This window comes from Sphaeramia orbicularis, chromosome 19 (genome assembly GCF_902148855.1).
Source record: "Sphaeramia orbicularis chromosome 19, fSphaOr1.1, whole genome shotgun sequence".
NCBI classification, from domain to species: Eukaryota; Metazoa; Chordata; class Actinopteri; order Kurtiformes; family Apogonidae; genus Sphaeramia; species Sphaeramia orbicularis.
The window spans coordinates 14270317-14285920 of record NC_043975.1 but is presented as its reverse complement, the minus strand read 5'-3'; the positions used below and the strand labels follow the sequence as shown (position 1 = coordinate 14285920).

At 41.4% G+C, this 15604-nt stretch overlaps 1 protein-coding gene across 1 annotated transcript; it reads right to left on the bottom strand.

Moving 5' to 3' along the window:
• Nucleotides 1-240: 240 nt before the first annotated feature.
• On the bottom strand, nt 241-2973 carry LOC115410677 (zinc finger protein 503-like). The gene is made up of 2 exons (XM_030122425.1): nt 2347-2973; nt 241-1826 (listed from the first exon to the last, which is right to left on the bottom strand). Exons 1-2 carry the CDS (start codon nt 2599-2601, stop codon nt 390-392), a joined length of 1692 nt encoding a protein of 563 aa, XP_029978285.1. The 5' UTR covers nt 2602-2973; the 3' UTR covers nt 241-389.
• Nucleotides 2974-15604: the final 12631 nt, after the last annotated feature.

Below are 15604 nucleotides of genomic sequence, written 5' to 3'. Positions count from 1 at the left end.
CAATGACAAATCTGAAGAAGCAGCTCTGATTGATTTTAGTCCACGTCCATCACTCTGTCAGATCCCTGTGAACAGGCCCTGAGCAGGAACCCACACCAATGAAAATGACCTTTACAGTCTATTCAGCATCAACTAAACACACACATCTGGCCTCCTACAAAGATCTGCAGAAAAAAGGACGAGTCCGTACAAACCAGTAATTCCGTTCATGTAAAATAATGCACAATGAGGCTGTTAAAGTTATATTATAATTATTTTTTTATTTTAGTCACGCTTGAAGCTATCGCAAATAAATACACTGATCCCCACACGGATCCAGTCCCTGCATGTAGTACAATATAAAACTCATTGGGCCTAAATCTCCTTTATAAATGTAGAATTCTTTGTGTCTACTGGTATCCTAAGGCCGAGGCTGTGGTCAGTCTCTGTCCATACAAGGCGTACGGGGAGTAGTACGGCCCGGTGGCGGCGGGCACCGGCACCGGGGCCCCGGGGGCGGGCAGGGGGCTCTTTGAGTACGGGTGGTAGCGGCTGCTGAGTCCGAGGGGGTGGTGGGACCCCCGGAGGGCCAGTGTGCTGGGGCTGCCGGGGCTCCCGTTAGGAGGGATGTGCATGTGACAGGCCATAGCGGCGGCCGCTGCGGCGTTGGCGAGGGAAGATGACCCCGGATACCCGGAGATCATCTTCTCTGTGCCCGCGAAGGCCGTGTGAGTCCGTAAGTGGCTCAGCAGCTCCTCGGAAGTGGAAAAGCGCTTGTCGCATGGTCCGTTTGCAGACACCCAGTTACACACGTGAGGCAGGGGGTCATTGGGCAGCATAAAGCCGTAGGGGTACAGCGGGTGTCCGCTAAAAGACGGCGCCGTGGAGTGCACCCCGTGCAGAGGGTGTGTGGGGTACATGAGCGGGTATCCAGATTTGAGCGCAGTGGCGGCCGCAGCAGCAGCCGCAGAGTCATGTGCGCAGTTTGCGCTGGATGCGCCGGACAAATGGCTTGTGCAGTGGTAGCTCAGACAGTACGGGTCTCGACACAGACTCGCAGACATTAGAGTCGGAGGAGAGGCTCCGGCTAAAGGGCTGGTTCCTGCTTTACTGCATCCCAGTGAACTGGCAGCCGCAAACTGTGCGCTTAACAGCTGGCTGCTGGATTTGGTGGGGTCAAGGGTCATTCCAGGAGGGAGGAACGGCTGCGGATAACCCGCATATGCACCCGCTAAACTTCCAGGATAGGAAATACCAGCAGGTGGCAAAGGGAAAACTGTATGCCCGGGCTTATAGGGTGAAACAGGGGCCACCAGTCCGGAGCCGAGGACGGAGGAGGACGACGAGGTCACGGATGTGGAGTCCGATGTAACAGTCTTGGATCCAGATGTGTTCTCCTGGTGCTGGCCCCCGTCAGAGTTAATCCCACTTATCCTGTGGCTGCCGCCGTTCTCCGTGCTGCTCTTATTGCTCTCAGACTCCTTCTTGTCCTCCTTGTCCCCCGCTTTGCCCTCAGACGGCAGCGGAGACACGGAGGTGCAGGAGCTGGGGCTGCCTGTCCTGGGGGTGAACGGCTGGCAGGTGGCGCTAGGCACTCGGAAACTGGTTTTATCTCCACTGAGGCTGCTGCTCGACTCCTTCTTCTCCGATGATTTGGAGTAAGGTTTGAAGCTGGATTTGTCGTCGGCTCCGATGTCGCTCATCTTCAGCGGACCGGACTTGCCCTCCTTGTCACTAGATCCATTGGAGGTGACGGAGGACAGTTTGGAGGAGGACGGCGGGTCCGGTTTGCCGATCTGAGAGCATGTCTGCGCCAACAGAGCCAGAGGACTTTTCTTGGCATCGAGCTGTGAAATAAAGAAACACACAATTAATGAAACCTATAAAACACTCCTCGTGTTTAGTAATAAATCGTTAGAGGCGGATTTTATTACGCATTGCGCATAAACTTATCTTGGCATTTAACTCCAAACTACTCTGCGTAATTGTCACCAGAGGACGCGTACACACACCAGATACATGACAAGACTGTAGAATGACATTACACAAACGCAACATTAATTTGCACGGCTTTTCTTTTAATTACGTTTTCCATATTTCCAATATTTCCCCAAAACTGAAGGAAAATATGCCTTTATAATTTGTGGGAAACTACGGCATCGCATTCTAAAGCACTCCAGCGGTCGGTTCCTTTTGTCGAATAATTCAATACAAGGTCTAAATAAAATCCTATTATCATCCAGAATTGTCCACAAAAACATCCGATCAGTGCTGGTCGAAGCGCAGACGTCCACTCATTTCAGGGTCAGACACTTTTTTTTGCGCAGTAATAACCATTTGTTCCATAAACGCGGCTGTGGTTCTTACCTCGATGGGACTGACAGGGGTGGACGGTAAAGGCTGAAGGTACTCCGGGTGTAAAATGTGTCCTGCCCGAGCCGTGAGCATTTTCAGAACCTTTATGGGAAGACGACTGGCTTGCCGAGAAGGGTCTGCGGGAGAGACGGAGTTTTGGACGGATGTGTGGCCGATCTTCGCTGCGCCCTTCTCTCCCAAGGAGCCGCTCTCCCACGCTGGATTCGTGCTATTTCTCAGGACAGAGACCGTGGGCGATGTGATCATGACCCAATTCTCGTGGAAATGGTTGAAAAAGACATGAGTATGGTGAAGAAAGCCAAAGCGACAGACGGGTTAAAGCATGTGCCAAGTTAAAAAGCAGTAATGTACAATCCTCAGATCGGAGTGTGTGAACAGGATCCGTGCGCGTCGCAGCCGCGTTGCTTCATCCCCGGCGTCGCTCTGACACTGTGGCTGCGGGTCCGAGAGCGCACTCCGTATACGTGGGTCGTGGCCAGGAAAGATCACTCCGCCTCCTCCTGAGCAGCATCTGAATTAGTCCGCAGATCACTTTTGACGCCTTCCAATCTGAGACAGACCCCGGAGTGATGGCAGGGTCGAGGGAATGTGACGTTTCCTCACTCACACGGGCGTGGATTTAATATTTCTCCCACTCCGTGCGCTTTAAATTTGGAGTTTTATATGCGACTTTGCGTAATTGACGCATGCGCCGACCCCTGCGTCCTGTGTGGTTTTCGAGTTAGGTGGACTCAGGTTGAAGATAAATGAGATATAACATATTTTTTAAATGTAATTTAAGCCGCAAAAAACATATTTAATTCTTAAATATAGTATGAAAATGCGCAAAAATGTCCGAAAATAGTAAAGGTAATTGACAAACCCTACAAGCAGGCGCATAGAAACGCATTTAACCGTGCGTAATTGATTTTGGGTTAATTTTCATGTCAAAACTGCCCTCCAGGACAATCTGGACGGCTTTTGCGCCATGACCCGATAACTTTCTCCACCCAAACGAAAAAAAACAAAACAAAAAACACCATCTGAGGGCTTTGCGGGACTTTTCTGGTTAGGTCTTCCTTCAAACCCTCGCCGATATCCATCGACGTGTTTCACATTTTCTGCAACTCCCTCCTCTCAATCCCGCAGCCTGTCATCTGTCAGTTCCCCGTCCTGCACGCCAGTTATCTGTCAGCTCTGCAGACTTCTTTTTTTTTTCTTTGCCTCCTTGCAGTCACATTCAGGTCAACTACTGTAAAGTGAATCCATGAGAAGAACAGATCCCACTCCTCTCTATCATATTTCATGCCTTCTAGGTGTGTTGTTTAATTGAATTTGTTTAATAAGACCTTAAGGTTTTTTTTTATTTTTTTATTTTTTGCAGAATCTTAATTATTCTGCAGGGGTATGTTTAATAACAGCATGCAATTATTGATTCTGACTGAAATTATAAATCTTACTCAGGTTTTGTGCATCATCCAACCCCCCCCCAAATCCTCCTGTTCTTCCAAAAGGGCTGAAAACCTTCCCTTTGTGCCCACCATTAATCATTAAAGCTTTCACATTTCTTCCTATCGAAATAGACCCACTTATCTTATTACTCAATAGCCTATAAATGTCTTGCTGATCAGGCGAAAGTTAAACATATGCAAGTGTTTTTTGATTGATAACAGGGGTGCTGTTTTCGGCAAGGGCTGTCAGGCTCTGACACAGCGCTTTGAGTTATTAGGGCAGAGAAGGGCGACCATAAATTTCGACCGTCAGGCAAAAACTCCTTTATTGTGGACGTGATGGATGGCTCGCCGCAGCAGACACCAAATTCCCGGCTTTATCCTTAAATGGCTGCACATTTTTTCGTCGCTGTAATTCATTACTTTTAAACAGAAAAGCTTGAAATCTCCTGCTAGTATTTCACACAAGGACTCGTTTATGAATCAGCCGGAGTGTGTGTGTGAATACAGCCATTTACAAGCACAGGTAGAGAGAGGGTGATTAGACAGAAAACAAGCCTCTGTGTAAGGTATTTATTTAGTCAAGTAGGAAATAGGAACAAAATATATTGTTATGAAAAGGATTATGTCATGTTTTATTCCTGCAAAACTCTGCACAGCTTATATGTTCTACTCTAAATTCATAAAACAGATGAGAAAAGTATTTTTTTTAAACTCCAATGCATCGTCCAGAAATCATATTAAAATAGATGTCCAGTCAATATTAATATGTGTTATATCCATGACCCTTAAACTCTTATTCTGGACTCTATTGTTATTTGTGACTTCATTGAAACTAATTAAGTGTTAACATATGTTTTTCTTTTCTAGACAATTGGGAGGAAAATACACCAGCCATGCAGAAAACATGTAAGCCTCTATTCTATCCATTCTTACACCCTGTTTTGTGTTTTTTCTCTGCAGAATTCTATAAATCCACAAAATGGATGAGAAAACTTAATTTGTGTGGATAAAATGCACCTCATTGCATGTAAAAATGGTACTGAAATAAAACACAAACAAGCAATACTGATATGTTTTAACCTCTCAAAACTTTAATTATAATTTTGAAGTTTTTTCTTTTATTTCATGTGTTAGTTGTACATATTTGTCTTATTTCTTGACCTAATAATGAAGCATGAAAGTCACATTTGTCAATTTTATTTGCAGATACTGTGTGCAGCAGTTGGAGATGCATTTTCCATGAAGTAAGCTTTCTTTATAACTAGTTTCTTTCCCATTTTGTGTTTGTTTTCTATGCAAAGTTGTACAGAACTCTTACAATTATGAAAAAGATAATACATTTACATTTTTATACATTCATAATGAGCAGAGTACGTCAAGTTTCTTCCTGTAGGGATCATATTAAAATGAATGATGAATTAATATTGATATCTTGTATGCATTTGCATTTAGGATCCTTTTTTCAGTTTTAAGAGTAATACTGCTGTGTAGCAATGCCTATTCCCGTCTTTATTGTCATCCTTACTCTAGAAAAATCTACGATCATATTTTTGCACCTTTTCAGTCTGTTCTTTGACTTTTTAGGTTTATTTTTAACGTCATCAGACATTAATGTTAATGTATTTATATTATCATCACTGTCTCAGCCTCCTCAATTCCTCATTGTAACTTATAGTTTTGACTGTCTGTACATTAATGGCTCATCTGTGCAGAAACAATGCCTCATCTGTGTATTCACATCTATCATCGGAGTTGATTAAAAATTTAAAATAATGGCACTTAAAGGTACAATGACAAGAGCTACAATTGTGACTGCTATTGTATAATGTATAATTGTTTAATGTGTACTGTATAATTCAACTCTTCCCAGGTTTGATGACACAAATGTGTGCAACAGCATGTTTTTTGAAAAAAAGGAATATATGCATTGGTTTTGTAACAAATTCTTGACTTTTCATCATCACCTTTTCTTCTAAAAAGTAAGTGTGAAATTGCTAAATGACATCAACTTTTCTTTTCCAGATGCAGTGCAGTGCAAAGGTAAGCCTCAGTTCTATTCATTCTCCGCTTTCTACATGTACATTATCAACATCACACAAGGTATATAATTGAAACCATCAAGAAGTCAAAAACTCATGTGCAAACCCTATCATATAGAGATGTAAGAAAAAGGGGATATGGTCGATAAATGCTGCATTGTAATGTTGAGCAAATGGAATAAGAAATTCTTTCGACATGACATGAAAATTCACCTTGGCAGCCGGCGCAGGGCGCGCCACGTCAGCAGCAAGACAGGCCGACTGGATGTGACAGGTAAAAAGGGGAGATGATGGTTAGAAGGTGCTATTGTTTCACACCGCTTTCTTGACCTGTCAGGTCGTGACGCAGAGGCCTGGATCGAGGACCTCCTTGTCACATGAAAACAGTCTTAAAAGGCCGTTATCCAGACTACGGTGATTGCTCCTGCTTAATTGATTTGCTTTGCACTGAGGCCTGTCACATTAATAATGGTTAAGTACAGCCCCAGTGTGTCACCCAGAGTGGTGCGTCTATCGGGAAATTAACAACCTTAACTAACTGCTGTCTGTGAAGCAAGAACTGTGGGATCTTATGAGCTACCGAGAGGCTGAAACTATGATTTTCATACATTACTAATGTCTTTTGATGAGCAGCAGCTGCACATTTCAGCATTCTGTGTGTTTCCACAGCCTGCTGCAGTATGACCTCTTCATTTGAGAAGCTATATTATATACGGCTATATTATATCCTCATCTCATTATGAACCACCATCCAGAGTAAAACAGAGCTTTGCTGACAAGTAAATGGTGTCGAGTGAATAAGACTCACTTCACAAGAGCCTCAGACAGGTTGCAGCTGACATTAAGTCTCTCTGATATTTCCATGACTGACTGACAGTTTGAAATTGCTCCCATCACCTTGATAGCATGGTAATGCACCTTGCATGTGGACTGTCTTAAAGTGCAGGAAATTAGACTCCAAGTTGAGAGTCGCCTTTCAACCAAATATGACAAGAAAATAGACTGCTTTTCTTCTGCGCCTTGAGAGGGGGAATAAGGCCCCACAGACGCTGGCAGAGAATAAGAGGTTATAGGAGAACGTGTCAGGAAGTATTACGGATATTATGTGTTTAAGACAGGACATTTCAGATACTTATACCCATTCCCCTTGACTGCACCCAAGATATTTTCCTCCCCAACCCCCCCCACCCCCCCCCCCACCCTCCCCCCTCGGTGTCAAGTACTGTAGTGTTGACATCATTTGCAAAAGCTCAACTCGGAGCTGACGAGAAGAACTTACAGTATCTCGCCGGAAGTCAGATGACGGCGGCGCAGCATGACGGAGAGGGTTAGAAAAGTTGAGGTGCAGCCAAGATCGCGGCGGTGAAGGGTCTTTTTCACTTTGTCTCCTCAATTAGTTAAAGCTGGTCAGGAGCAGGAGGTAAAGCCTATGGAGATTAGGCGCTGTCGTCCACTTGCCATCAGGTAGGTGAGGCTCCTGGCAGGTTGTAGTCATGCTGTAGAGAGGAGTTAGCTTCACCTACTCTCCTCTTAGCACTGGAACCGATGGCTCAATTCAACCCGACAGCTGCCATATTACGAGCTTCACAACTTTGTCGAAACTTCAAGAAGCTCCTTTAAAACCTACTGTACTGTTTCTACTTGACGAACAGCTTTAGGAGAAGGAAGGGGCTGTAGATTTTCCACATTTGATGGATTTCATGCCAGGGTGGGTTCATAAAATTACTTTTTAAACACTTTTGTACTTGTAAAGCTGCAGCTGATGATCATTTTCAGTATTGGTTATGTATCAATCAATTATTTCACTTCCTCAAAACTCAAAAAGATGCAAATCCTCTCATTTGAAAAGTTGGGACCAGATCATGTTTGTGATTTTTTTACTACTTCATGCTTTTTTGGGGTTTTTCCAAGTACATACACTAACTTCATAGGTGTGTGTATATATATATATATATATATATATGTATGTATTCCCTTTAAAGCAACAGATGATACATTGCAAAACCAAAAAAGGTAACACAAAGTGGCCCCACATCTTTGCTTCTTAATTAACTGAATCAATCATTTGTTTACATGGATTTACATTTGAGATTTATTTTCTGTGACTCGATCATTCGAATTGATTGTGCAACTAAAAATGCTTCCATTAGTCATTAATAATGAATTAGTTTTGCTTGTTTTGCGGGTGCACATCTTTATATTTAATTCTTCATGATATGAAACCCAGTGCATGATCGTTTGTTGGATATTACAACTCATTAACCCATTAATTGACACATTATTTCAGCAGCTAACATCATGATAATTGGTACAACATCAAATAAATATTATAGGGAAAGCACACATCAACACAGATCTACTCACGTGCAGCACTAGACACCGATCCTTCACATCTACTCATCGAGATTTAATTTATGGAGCCTAAGCCGAGGGGTGAAAATGTACAGGTAGTGTGTTATGACACTGGAAGCACTGTGCAGGTCGGGATGAATGTCTGCGATGGGCAGATTATTCAGACTAAAGTAGGCCTAAAGAATGATCTTGTCACATTTCACAGGCAGGATTAGGGCTTCGCAGGAGGAGCGCTTCAGTCAGGAATTAGCGTCATGTGGTCGGGTGGAGACAAGCATGCAAGGTATTCACCCAGACAGGCTTGGACACTTACTGCTCCATTTGTCTACTTAGTGATCAAATACTGAGCCTGATGGTTATTTCTCTGTCATCTGTAGTTTATGTGAAATGTGTTCGTGTGTTTGATGAATGGAATCAGAAACCTCTGCAGCAGGTTGATTTGGTTATTACATGCAGTTAATATCCAGGTAGTCTCATAAGAGATCTTAAAACCTAGAGAACAGAGACATCACACTACTCACTTACAAAAATAACACAAATCACACTTATTACAGCTTAAAGAAGAATTAATGAAATGGGAAAAATAAGAACTTTAACAGCCAACATTCACCCAGAGAAACGTTTTGTTTGACAATTAGTTAAGCAGTTTTGATGTTTGATTTGCATGTGGTTTGGTTTATAAATATTCCCCATGAAGATATTTTACAAATTATCAGTGTTGGACAATCCGGCTCTGACTAGAAATACCAAAAACAACAGCTCAAAAACTAAAAATGTCTCCCACTTTAATTTTTTTTTTGGATTAATTTGATGTACGCACATATTCCTGTGATCCATCATTATTCATTCATTTATATGGGTGTGTATTGCTTTGACTTATATGTGATTAGATGGTGGTATTGACCAATTAACTAGACTATTTCCTGCTCCGATCTATCATTACCCCTTATTGGTTGACCTCAAAACTGCAGCAAAATATGTGGTGATGTTGCCATGGAGACAAACTGGGTGTAGGAATGAGGTCGGGTTGAATGGATGGTTGGTGGTAGATAGGATCAGCCTGATCAGCCCCGCTCTGCTGTGACTGGTTGTTTTGCTTTCAGAAAAGTGGCCGTGCAGCAGAAACATGCAGGTCATTGGTGGACGCAGGTGGAAAAATTGCTTGTTTGATGTTTTATCTGCTCGACCTGTTGCATTATAGTCACCGGCGTCAACATGACACCAGTGAAAGTGTTACCGTGTGGATGTTTACAAAAAGTTTGTGAAAGCCACTCCCAGAAGTTACTTTATTTTATCAAATGTAAACTGTCAGAGCTGAAAAGGGAAGCCACTGTGGAAGTGTTAACATCTGCTGTGACTTGATTGTCCATTTGGTGGTCTCCAAACACGAGCCAGTCGCCTATAGACCCCCATCTTAAAATAGACTCAACAACTGAAATAAACAATCTGGCGCAACAAAAACTGGACTGTATAGTTAAGTTTACCCTCTGCAACTATTAAACTGGAGATGGACATTGATATAACTCAGAACCCAACTAGTGTTAACTCTGCTGCCTGACATTGAGTGTGACATTTAGAGTTCTTGTATATCAACCTAAACTTATTTAGTTCCATGATAAGCAGCTCAGCCATAGTTCTTTTTAAGGTTTTACAATGCCAAAACCATTTCAAAATACAGTCAGTGAAGTTTACTGGTGCTTAAAACAATAACCAGTATAACTTGCATGAGTTGGTATAGATGTTAGCATTCATTTGTATTGAAATATATGATCTGCCAGCTAGCATGCTAGTTAAATGAGATTGTGATGAGTGTTTATTCATTTCACAGTTTTGGCATGGTAAGAAAGCTGTAAGTGTTAACATTTATCAAGTAAATGAAAATACTTCATAGTTTTTATTACTAGAGGTAGACTGATATATCGGGCCGATATATTGATTTTTTTCAATATCGATCATTGGCCTTAATTTTTTTTTGAAAGGTCATATTTGATCAGGCACCTGTGTGGGCAGCACTTAAAGTTCAAGTAATGTTAAAAGAGTACTATGTCTACATTTGTTAATAATTTCATTTATATTGCTGCATAAAAATCTTAAATGTTTCAATAGTGTTTTACGTTCAATGGACTTTAAAAAAAAAAAATTACCTTAAATATCGGCCTCAAAAATCAGCTGTAGATATCGGCTACCCAAATTTTAAAAAATCAACATCGTCATTGACCGTAGAAAAACCCATATCAGTCTACCTCTTTTTATTACTACATTGTTAGAGGAAGTGGTCTGCGTTTTCAGTAAAATCCAGTTGCATCCTTTGCCATTCTCAGACTCCACCCATTTGTCCATAAAAAACATGGAAGTGGCCATTTCATGCATCTTAATGCTTCAAACGTACAGTTCACAATGCAGTCAGTGATGTCATAGAGGGTTCATCCCCTTATTATTTACAACAGGGGTGTCAAACTTACTTTAGTTCAGTTACCACAAACAGCCCAATGTGATCTCAAGTGGGCCAGACCAGTAAAATAATAACCTAAAAATAATAATCCAAATTTTTCTGTTTTAGTGTGAAAAAAGTAAACTTACATTATGAAATGGCAATGTACCACCTGAAATATCTGAAGAAAAATAAGTACAATTTCAACAGTATTATGCCTCAGCTTATTATTAGCACAACTTACAGATCGCAGTTGATCTACAAAATTCCGCCATAGTTTTTTTGTGGTCTGTTTTCTGGTACAAAACATAAGGGACACATGCTTCCTCTAAAGTTTATGTTTGATCATGAAAGTTTCTCCTTGAGTCTCAACATCATGTTTCTTGACTGAATCCTCTGGTGTGTGCTTTGTTACAGTTAAATTTAAAAAAAAAATCATGTGAGAAATGTTATGTGAAATATCAGGTGACCCTGCGTGTGCTGCAATTGGGTGTAAAATCATGTGTTAACTGACGAAGGTAGACTGCACTTACGCACTAAATATATACAGTACAGCCTACTGTGTATAGCACATGGTACAACATATGATCCCTTGTTGTGAAGCCGAAAACAGCACCTATTTGTGACTCTGCATATTAAATGGGGAAGGAGTGTAAATGTCTTGAGGCTCTGAGAATGAGCTATTACTACAATGATTGAAGACAGAGTGAGCTAAAAGACAAAGTAGAAGAGGCCTGACAAATGAAATCAAACTTCATAAGACCTGCCACTGGTGTCAGTTGTTATCCATATCTCAAGCGCATTATGGTAGTGCGACGCAGCGCTCTGCCTCCTCGTCTGTCGGCTCAAATTCATCACATCCTCGACTGTTTCTTTTAAGTCACAAGTGTCAGCGTGAAGAGGACTGTTAATTGACAACTGAGTGGCACAGACGTGGACCGCTGCCTTTATTTTGGTGCCAAGAAGGGTTGTGTTGTTTTGATGATCTATTATTGGCAGGAGCCAGTAGCAGATAGCAGTCGTTGGCCTGGAAATGGGAAGTGACATCAGACAGAGAGGAGCTTGTCATTGTCTTCGGGCAAGTTTCAATCTGCCTGTAACATAGGAGCAGCCTGTTGAAATGTCACTCAGGAGACTCTTTATCTTTTAAGAGGGGAATTTGGCTTCATCTGGTGAAAATTTAGCCGAGATTGTTTCTACATCGCTGTCCAGATCATGAGAGCTGGAGCGAATTGGCTCAGTTTCAGAGGTCTGGTTAATTAGATCCATTTTAATTTAAATGACAGTCAATGACAAACTTTTTTTTTTAGTTAATTCATTTGAGAGGGGACAGTGTGTATTAATTGACGTTCAGATAAGTTGTCAATGTGTCCAAGTTTGTCAAAAGCCAAACAAAAGCCTTAAAATGACTGCAGCCAGGTACTCATGGAGATGAGTTAATCAAGTTTCGTAACATTTTTATGTTATCTTCACTTTACAATGTTAGCCAATGTTAGCCTCTAGCATCATCAGACAGACATGGTGCTTTGGATCAGGTTCTGTATGATAAATATACTCAGAGCAGCCAAATAAAATCCCATCTGGGTTTTCCAAAGTAAATAGTTAATATCCCTTCATTAGATAATTACAGCAGTGATTAATACGTTTGATCTACAACAAGTTCTTTAACCCTTTAACTGATGCAGTGAGTAGCTTCTCATTTCTTAAACAACCATCAGTTTATACAGATCATAAAGATTGGACAGTGTTTCAAAGCAAAAAGGTCATGTGGTCTGATGAGTCCTGATGAACCTTGTTCCAGAGTGATGAAGTGATTACCCATCATGCCTAGTGCCTACAGTACAAGCCTGTAGGGGCAGTGTTATGATCTAGGCTAAAATAGTGACAGAATGGTTCAGGGGGCATGAGACATAATTGTCACACATAGATAACAGTTCTCCGTCACTGTTCACTAATCCATGATTCACCATCATTAGTACAAGTTCTTGGTAAAAAAAACAAACCAAAAACCTATGAAATTCTGGACAGAAATAAATGTAGACATTGTATAAGTATTGCATGCATAAACAATGTCATGATGAATTTCATCCTGTAATCATAGCTAAAGGCAATCTATGAAAATATTGTTTGTGAGGCATCTTTTAGCTAAAGGCTCGTTTTTGCTCTATGTTAAAGACGTAGACCGATATGGATGAAGCGTTCTGTCTGTCTTCTGTTGTCATTATTCTGTTCATCCTCTGGGAGGTTGCAGATGTGAACCCAGATGGAGAATGCGGAGCAGTACTACTGGGAACTGTGGAGGCAGTGTTGAGATTTGAAGAGAATTTCCACAAATAGTGGAACTTTTCAAAGAGTGAATGTGCGAGTTAATGAAACACACAAACATATTTATGACAACTACCCTTCTCAATATCAACATTAGTATCCATATTAGTAAAACCTCCACTGTCGTTACCATGTTTCTTATTGTTGACTTTCTTCTTCTCAATAAACTTTACTCTTCTTTGTGGTATTCAGCCAGTATGTTAATTAAGAGTGGTGCCCTCTAGTGGATTGAGAGAGAAATGCTCATTTCAACGCACTGGACGCATCAAAGTACGACGGCAGTGACACATGACAACATTAGAAATGGACCTATGTATTTATATATACTGAACAACAAAAGAAACGCAAGTTTTGGTCGTTAATTTAGGCAAGAGTTCAGCTGTCCTGTTGAGTTGTCAACTAAGATACACATTACAATAAGTGAGTTGTAACCATTGGAGCGTGTGTTTGCAGGTAAACACGACCACGAGTGATGTTGAGCACGTGTACAAAGTATCCGAGGTGCGGTACGTTTTGAGTGATATGGTAGTGGGAGCAACAAATGGGAGTGGCAATTCCCTTTGTTTATCTGGGGGCTATAAAAAGAAATGGTAAGATTCAAAAGTTACTGCATTACCACGATGCCTCGCCTTAACGATAATCTGAGAGAACGCGCCATTGGTATGCTTGATGCTGGTTTAACGGCTCGTAACGTTGCCAGACGTCTGCAAGTGCACGAGTCCACCATCAGTAGGCTGAGGACACGATTCCGTGACCCAGGGACCACTCGGGACAGACCAAGATCCGGAAGACCATGTGTGACCACCCGTAATCAGGATTGCCATATTCGCTTGGCCCATCTCCGTGACCGTCAACTCAGTGCTACAAGGACAGCAAGAGAGACCCACTGTAAATTTCACAGCTGGATATAAATATCTCATATGAAACCAATATTCATGATAAAACTCCCATATAAACAAATACCGAAACATACTTGCGTTTCTTTTGTTGTTCAGTATACATAAAGCAAGCATAAATGAGCCTGAAATCGTGTATCTCCAAGAAGTCAACCTAGAACAGCCTGTTTTCAGTTTTGTGACAATGCATCTATCAGCTAATCAAAGACGGTTTTAAAGAGTTTATTTAGTTTAAGAAAGAGGAACAGTTGATCTTTCATGTTATCATAAAATTAAAAAAAAAAAAATTAGCATTAGCACTGCAGTCTGAAAAGTGACTAAAGGTATCCAACATAACGAATTTGTCTCTGTGATGTAGAAGTATATAAAAGCATAAAATAGAAAAAGTCAAGTAAAGCACAAGTACCTTGAATTTCTACTGCCCTTGAGTAAATGCACTTATGTTATATTCCTCTACAGTCACTAGCACAGCAAGAATTTATGGCTCTGTAATTGCCTCATTTAGCACAGCGACCATCACAGCAGACAAAAATGTCGAGCAGTCTGAATCTGGCGAAAGACCGAGACCCCAGAATGTGTTTAAATAACCAAACACTCAAAACCAGGAAAAGCTTTAAATGCACCTTAATGTAAGCAGTTAAAATGACAGCTCAAGACCCAATCCATCATAAATTTTAAACATCATAGGTTTGCCATTTGTGACTGATGTCAGCACCAGAAACTAGAAGGATAACACCCACCAAATAAACACGTTACAAAATAAAACTGGGGGATAAAATCCTAATGACATTTAATGATGTTTAAGGACTACAACTACAGTTAATAACCTGTAATAAAACGCAGCGTAATGAAGCGGATTCCAAGTATTAAGTGTTAATGGATTTGACAAACTTTGATTTTTCCACAGCACATCACTCAGCAACAGTGCAATACTTGTCTACAGTTAATGACTTAATAAACGGCCGCAGATGAAAAAGACAAAAACCGTCTGGAAAACCAGCGGCCGTGAATGCGTTCTGGAGACTTCCTTATTTTTCAACAGTGGGCACTTCAACCGCTGGCTTCATGTCAACGTCCTGCTCTAATGGACAGCCACAAAGCTGACGGGCCATAAATCAGAAGGACTATAGAAACCCATTAGTGCAGGGATACACAATAAAAAGCAGTAATGGTCTCATAAAGCCTGCAACACCACAGCAGACATTCTGATTCTGTCTATTAAAGGCTGCACCGGGCCTCGGATGAGTGGAAATAAGGAAGCCATTCTTCTTTTGTGCATTGTTGCCTGGGGTCTCATGCTTGTGATCAATGTACAGTAAGACGCACGGCACTGAGAGCTATTTGTTTACAGTGAATACCGGAGGAGAACATATTATGAAGTGTTTCTACCGAGCTGTGCGTTACAGATGCCTCATTGATCCACGGCGAGCTAGTTATGAAAGCCAGATGCGCTCAGGAACAACAGTTTACATAAGACATAATGTTTAGTGCAATATGTTTTTTTCAAAGGGGCAGTTCACCCAAATGAATCACAAGCAGCCGATATTTTCTGCTTTCCAGAACGCACTCACCAATCAGTCTATTTTGTAGCTTTGCGTTTAGGAGCGTAGAGTATCTGCATTTACATGGACCCTATTATTCAAAATAACAGCCCGATAAGAATAAAAATGTCTCGTCTAACCACCTCAAGTGGAAGAGACTGGGCCGATCTGAAGGACTTTTCAATCAAGATAAGAGGGACGGTAAGAACCAGACCAATCTGAGAGCTAATGT

Excerpts from the sequence above, each read along its gene's own strand:
- LOC115410677 (XM_030122425.1), bottom strand. The coding sequence starts at position 2,601 with ATGATCACATCGCCCACGGTCTCTGTCCTGAGAAATAGCACGAATCCA. Across the intron at positions 1,827-2,346 it reads CCCCTGTCAGTCCCATCGAG|CTCGATGCCAAGAAAAGTCC; the intron begins GTAAGAACCACA and ends TTTATTTCACAG.